Genomic DNA, 7,671 nt, shown 5'->3' with positions numbered 1-7,671 from the left:
CGGTATTTTTATCTCATACTGAAAAAACGGGGTGACAGGTGCCCTTTAAATGTTTTTAACACTGTTGTTGCCGTGTCCTGTTCAAAATTGTGTGAATTTTTTGGGATAATAAAGTATGTTTTTCATCTGTTCCGGGTGTTCCCATTCTGTGGGCATGCTCGGGTGTCTTCCATAGTATAACTCACCTGCTTATGGAGACCCCCGAGCACATTGTTTAGTGCTGCCCTCCAACCTTCCTTTATTCCACATTGCAAAGTGCTGCATCGTGTACTAATCTGAACTTTGTTCTTTATTTTTCTGACCTCTATCCGTCAACATGTCGATGCCGGTCTACTCTATACTTTATACCTTGCAGGGCCGACCCTGGCAGCGACCTCCAAGTGATCAGCACCACAGGGGCGGGGGCTAGAAGAAGATTCCATTATATATTCCCCTCCCCCCAGTTACAGCCCATTGCATCATTCCCTTACAGAGGCCGATTTCTACATCAGCTGCACCTTTCCAGCACAGGACAGGGGATATAGGGGGTACTGAGCCCCCACATGAGGCCATTGCCAAATCTGGCAGGTCTACCGGAATGTAATGGGGTTTCCAATGTTTGGCTAAAGGGGGAAATGGTATAAAATAAAAGCCTGCACGTCCAGTCATCTCAGGCGCGTTACTGGGCTGCAGCGATCGCTCCCATCTACGTGCCGGCTGCAGCCAATCACTGGCCTCAGCGTTCTCAATGCCAACAGGGGCCAGTGATCGGCTGCAGCCACTGATCTCTAGGTAAGAGGGGCTGTCTGGTGACCGAGTATACCCAGGCTGGAGGACGTACAGATCTCTGGGTTTGGGACTGCTGGGGTCTATGGCTGCTCGCTGCTCCATCCGTTCTGTATGGGGCGCAGGGTGAACACCGAGCTCGGCAGCCCACACGGGATGGATGGGTCAGAGGTCACACATGTGCCGAGCAGCGCGGGTCCCAGGGTCGGACGCCCACCCTGTAATGCAGGATCCCGGTGCTGCGGTCACAGTATAGCCACTAGGGGCAGCCACGGCCAGGACCGTCACTGCCGGCATCCCCGCACACCACACTAGCGCTGCGGCAGAACCTTTCACTTCCTGTCCCTGATAACCTTGACAGGTAGGCCCTGTGCAGGACCCGGCCGGGCTGTCCGCGGTGCTGCCTGCTGATACGGAGGCGGGCGGACCGCACTAGGTGCGTCTCCAGGATCTGACTGGCTCCAGGCGTCACCCTCAGTACGGCACAGCCCGTTCTCTCTCGCCCGGTAACCCCGTAGACGCCGTGTCCTCGTTATACGGACGCTCCATGGACAGGCGTGTGGTGACGCGCACAGGGCGGAGCCCCGAGGACGGCCCCTGTCGCCAGAACTCTGAGGTCACTCCCACGTGGTCGGATACTTCTAGAAGTGCGCACTGTGACGGGTGTCTGTTCCTGCCTCGTCCCCGCGTATCACCCGCTCCATCTGTCCCGCAATCATGCTGAGCGGTAGCAGAACCGTCAGCCGCCTCCTGTCCTGCGTGCCGCGGAGCGAGGCCCGGAAGGTACGTGCTCCGCTCGGTGCCACACGTGTGACGGAGGCGCCATCTGTGCTCTGTCACCTTCCATGTGTCTGTATGAGGGACGATCAGCCGTGGGGTTTATAGCAGAGGGCACAGCCTGTACGGGGCTACTGATGGAAGGAACCCCCCTATGCAATGGACCGGCCTTGGCTCCTCACTGCAAGGTTACACACCACCACGTCATGGGATTGCACCATCCTGACTTGAGGGGGGAGGGGTGGCACTGGCAGATATCTGCTCTTATTATTGAGGGGACTCCTTGTTAATTAAATGTAGATGGCAGGTGGTTTAGTGTCTCGATGTGAAAAGTGAGACCCCCTAATTACAGTGCAGTCATCTGTGCTCTATATGTACTGTGAGAAGTGAGGCCCCCTAATTACAGTGCAGTCACCTGTGCTCTATATATTTACTGTGAGAAGTGAGACCCCCTAATTACAGTGCAGTCACCTGTGCTCTATATATTTACTGTGAGAAGTGAGACCCCCTAATTACAGTGCAGTCACCTGTGCTCTATATATTTACTGTGAGAAGTGAGACCCCCTAATTACAGTGCAGTCACCTGTGCTCTATATATTTACTGTGAGAAGTGAGGCCCCCTAATTACAGTGCAGTCACCTGTGCTCTATATGTACTGTGAGAAGTGAGACCCCCTAATTACAGTGCAGTCACCTGTGCTCTATATATGTACTGTGAGAAGTGAGGCCCCCTAATTACAGTGCAGTCACCTGTGCTCTATATGTACTGTGAGAAGTGAGACCCCCTAATTACAGTGCAGTCACCTGTGCTCTATATATGTACTGTGAGAAGTGAGACCCCCTAATTACAGTGCAGTCACCTGTGCTCTATATATTTACTGTGAGAAGTGAGACCCCCTAATTACAGTGCAGTCATCTGTGCTCTATATGTACTGTGAGAAGTGAGACCCCCTAATTACAGTGCAGTCACCTGTGCTCTATATATGTACTGTGAGAAGTGAGACCCCCTAATTACAGTGCAGTCACCTGTGCTCTATATATGTACTGTGAGAAGTGAGACCCCCTAATAACAGTGCAGTCACCTGTGCTCTATATATGTACTGTGAGAAGTGAGACCCCCTAATTACAGTGCAGTCACCTGTGCTCTATATGTACTGTGAGAAGTGAGACCCCCTAATTAGTGGTCATCTCTCTCTCTCTCTCTCTCTCTCTATATATATATATATATATATATATATATATATATATATATATATATATATATATATATATATATACACACACACACTCTGAGACCCCCTAATTACAGTGTGGTCACCTGCTCTCTATATATGTACTGTGAGAAGTGAGGCCCCCTAATTACAGTGCAGTCACCTGTGCTCTATATATGTACTGTGAGAAGTGAGACCCCCTAATTACAGTGCAGTCACCTGTGCTCTATATATGTACTGTGAGAAGTGAGACCCCCTAATTACAGTGCAGTCACCTGTGCTCTATATATGTACTGTGAGAAGTGAGACCCCCTAATTACAGTGCAGTCACCTGTGCTCTATATATTTACTGTGAGAAGTGAGACCCCCTAATTACAGTGCAGTCACCTGTGCTCTATATATTTACTGTGAGAAGTGAGACCCCCTAATTACAGTGCAGTCACCTGTGCTCTATATATTTACTGTGAGAAGTGAGACCCCCTAATTACAGTGCAGTCATCTGTGCTCTATATGTACTGTGAGAAGTGAGACCCCCTAATTACAGTGCAGTCACCTGTGCTCTATATATGTACTGTGAGAAGTGAGACCCCCTAATTACAGTGCAGTCACCTGTGCTCTATATATGTACTGTGAGAAGTGAGACCCCCTAATAACAGTGCAGTCACCTGTGCTCTATATATGTACTGTGAGAAGTGAGACCCCCTAATTACAGTGCAGTCACCTGTGCTCTATATGTACTGTGAGAAGTGAGACCCCCTAATTACAGTGCAGTCACCTGTGCTCTATATATGTACTGTGAGAAGTGAGACCCCCTAATTACAGTGCAGTCACCTGTGCGCTCTCTCTCTCTCTCTCTCTCTCTCTCTCTCTCTCTCTCTCTCTCTCTCTCTCTCTCTCTCTCTCTCTCTCTCTCTCTCTCTCTCTCTCTCTCTCTCTCTCTCTCTCTCTATATATATATATATATATATATATATATATATATATATATATATATATATATATATATATATATATATATATATACACACTCTGAGACCCCCTAATTACAGTGTGGTCACCTGCTCTCTATATATGTACTGTGAGAAGTGAGGCCCCCTAATTACAGTGTGGTCACCTGCGCTCTATATATGTACTGAGAAGTGAAGTCCCCTGCTCTCTATATACCATATTTTTCGCACTAAGATGCACTGGACCATAAGACGCACCCCAAATTTTGGGTGAAAAAGAACAGGAAAATTTTTTTGTTATAAGATGGGGGTCCGTCTTATTGTCCGAATTTAAGGTATCTTACCTGAGGGCCGGCGGTGGTACAGCGGCGTCACAGAAGGCATGGTCCCTTCCTCAGGATGTCAGTGGCAGTTGTGAAGTAGGGCAATGCTGCAGTCCCGGGGTGCGATGCTGCGGGTCTGGTGTCGGCGGTGAGGCAGAGCATGGAGCAGGGTCTCTTCCTTTGGATGCCGGCGACAGAAATGTGGTGACGTCACTGCCCGGTGTCCACGACGAACAGAGCAGAGTGCATCACCGGTTACCCTGTGGCCATCTTCTTGAAGCCGCTTGCCTCCGGAGTCTTTAGGAAAACTGCCGCCGGAGGCCACGCCTGTGCAGATTGAGATCTCAGCCATTTTCCTGTATACGTGGGTTCTAGGTGTAATCGTGTGGGCCCTCACACATTACAGAATCTAGTACTCACCCGATACTTAGGTTTACTCCCATTCAAGGTCCTTCATAATGCACAGGCTGCAGGGGGCGCCCTCTCAAAGATCCACCACCATGGCAGACTGATATGCCATGTGGCAGTGCACAGTGATGTAATGTCGGGTGCCAGTGTCACACACACACACACATTGCGTCCCTTAAAGGAACAAGTCTCCTCCCTAACCGCTTTATATGGCCGTGTCATGCAGACATAATGTCATCCACACCTTTACCAATAATCTATTTCTCCTTGAACCCCCCCCAAAAAATCTCTGTTTTAAGTCCTATGCAAATTCAGCTGAAGTGCCCTAGGTGTGATCAGAGCACTTGCCAAGCTGCTGCATTCCTGGCATTATTCCCCACCTTCCTCTTTATTGGCAAGCCGGTGAGCTGTCGGTGACAAAGAGGAAGGGAATATAGTCAGAGGCTTGGGAAGTGCTCTAGTCACTCCCAGAGCACTTACTCCTCATTTGCATGTGAATGACAGTCATATCTCAGTTTGGGAAGAAAGGATTGCATCAGTAAAGGTATGGATGTAATATGGTCATGTTGCTCTCTGAAAGATATAAACAGTTTAGGAAGGGGTGGATTGTTCCAACAGATTCACACTAAAATAATTTTGTGCTCACTCCAACAGTAGAACCGCCAGCCTGCACACACAGAGTAAGAGCTGATACTTGCCTAATCTGAGCAAACGAGCGCTTTAGTCCCCGACTTGCAATACTGTGGAGGTTCTGTGTGTGCCGGGACGCCGGCCAGCAGGATAGAGAGTAAAGGGACAGCGAGGCTATGGCTCCCTGCTCCTCCTGGCGACGGACAGTATTGATGCCAGTACCGATCAGAATGGAGATCAGGTACCCAAACAAAAAGTCCAGGGCATGTGCACTGCTCCAGATGTTTTGTGCTGCTGCCACTTTTTTCTTATTGAATTTTTTGCCCAAGACAATCGCCCCTTTGCCCCCCCCGTGCTACCCACTACAGCAGTGATGCCACGTGGTATGTATGAGAAGTGTTGGCTGCCCCCACTGATGACGTCTGTTCCCTTCAGCACCCTTAGCTTTCATTAGCTGCAGCTCTACTGTGCTCTTAGCTTGTCCCCAGGGTCACATCTGATATATTGTAGGTGAAGGACGAGGACACCATTTTCCCAATGTTTCTGTAGCCTGTGCAGTCACCATGGCTCATTCTGTATGTACTCGCTGAATATCTGTATATAATGTCTCACTTCTCCTCCCAGGGTTGCTTCAATGGCTTCAGTGAAGAATTGCTTAGAGCGGCGTCTAAGAGAAACTATGCGTAAGTGGCTCATCACCTGGTTTTCTTGGTTTCTTTGCACTATATATATATTTTTTTTAATCTGTATGAAGCCCTTTTTAATGTTTATTTCTATAGCGCTGACATATTCCACAACACTATAGTGTTGATAACTCTTGTTTGTTGTCCTCTTCCATATAATGTGAATTCATTACGTCTTGGTGTAAGAATTGGGCACTTTCTGGTACAGTACCCACCCCTGTACAACAGAGTCTAACCAGCACCATAGACTATGGCTCTTGTAGTTGTAATACAGTGTCCCTAGCAGGCCCATATGGACCAGGACATCAGAACATGCTATGTTTAAAGGAGATACCTGGGACTTTGTAAAACAAAAAAACAAACAAAAACACAACTTTTTGCTACCTACCCACTTGTTGTGCCCGGCACAGTTCCTTGCCAGCACAGAGCGGTCACAGGTAGTGTATGTATGCATGTATGTATGTATGTATGCGTATATATATATATATATATATATATATATATATATATATATATATATATATATATATATATATATATATATATATATATATATATATATATATATATTAGTACGGACCAAATGTTTGGACACACCTTCTCATTTAAAGATTTTTTCTGTGTTTTCATGACTCTGAAAATTGTAAATTCACACTGAAGGCATCAAAACTTTGAATTAACACATGTGGAATTATATACTTAAACAAAAAGTGTGAAACAGCTGAAAATGTCTTATATTTTAGGTTCTTCAAAGTAGCCACCTTTTACTTTGATGACTGCTTTGCACAATCTTGGCATTCTCTTGGTGAGCTTCAAGAGGTAGTCGCCGGGAATGGTTTTCACTTCACAGGTGTTCCCAGTCTGGTTTAATAAGTGGGATTTCTTGCCTTATAAATGGGGTAGGGACCATCAGTTGTGTTGTGCAGAAGTCTGGTGGATACACAGCTGATAGTCCTACTGAATAGACTGTTAGAATTTGTATTCTGGCAAGAAAAAAGCAGCCAAGTAAAGAAAAACGAGTGGTCATCATTACTTTAAGAAATGAAGGTCAGTCAGTCCGAAAAATTGGGAAAACTTTGAAAGTGTCCCCAAGTGCAGTGGCAAAAACCATCAAGCTCTACAAAGAAACAGGCTCACATGAGGACCGCCCCAGGAAAGGAAGACCAAGAGTCACCTCTGCTTCTGAGGATAAGTTTATCTGAGTCACCAGCCTCAGAAATCGCAGGTTAACAGCAGCTCAGATTAGAGACCAGGTCAATGTCACACAGATTATACAACAAAAAAGCTACTTGAAATAATTAAAGAAGAATCATATAAAATTTATGAATATTTTATTTAACACCAATAAGGCAATACACAAAAATATTTAAAAACAAGAGGGGCAGTTGATAGCACTCAAAAACAATATATATATAAAAATCCATAACAAATGTTACTTTTATGACATTAAGTACTTGGTAGTCCGCTATGATATCAAATTGGTATATATCCCAAGTGGGACAAGAATAAAAAAGGTGCAATTTAATAATTATACCAAAGAAAAATTAATCAATCAACTGTAAGAATAATTTAGAAAGTGCATAGTGCTAGTGCATAAAGAGATGTATACTAACCAGTACTCATAATAAATGTGCTGACACTGCCACCTACAATGTCACACAGAGTTCTAGCAGCAGACACATCTCTACAACAACTGTTAAAAGGAACCTGTCACCCCCCCCCCTCCAGTCGTTTCAAACTAAAAGAGCCACCTTGTGCAGCAGTAATGCTGCATTCTGACAAGGTGGCTCTTTTAGTTCTGGGTGCTGTAACTTGAGAAATAATCAGTTTTATAATTTGTCTGAAGTACCTGGTCCTCAGTCAAGTGGGCCGGCGTTTCCCCCCTGCTTCAGACAGCACACTGCTGTCACTCACATCTTCTTGGCGCT

At 46.2% G+C, this 7,671-nt stretch overlaps 1 protein-coding gene across 1 annotated transcript in view; it reads left to right on the top strand.

Annotated features, from left to right (window-relative positions):
• Positions 1-1,044: 1,044 nt before the first annotated feature.
• Positions 1,045-7,671, top strand: part of HSPA9 (heat shock protein family A (Hsp70) member 9) — a 28,611-nt gene continuing 21,984 nt past the window's right edge. Inside the window, exons 1-2 of the mRNA XM_077266084.1 lie at positions 1,045-1,548; positions 5,685-5,743. Of these exons, the coding sequence (XP_077122199.1) occupies positions 1,483-1,548; positions 5,685-5,743 (125 nt within the window). The 5' untranslated portion in view covers positions 1,045-1,482. The remainder of the gene's footprint in view (positions 1,549-5,684; positions 5,744-7,671) is intronic.

The sequence above is a fragment of the Ranitomeya variabilis genome, chromosome 5, assembly GCF_051348905.1.
Source record: "Ranitomeya variabilis isolate aRanVar5 chromosome 5, aRanVar5.hap1, whole genome shotgun sequence".
NCBI lineage: Eukaryota > Metazoa > Chordata > Amphibia > Anura > Dendrobatidae > Ranitomeya > Ranitomeya variabilis.
The sequence above is the reverse complement of the archived record's forward strand: the minus strand, read 5'-3'. Positions and strand labels throughout refer to the sequence as shown.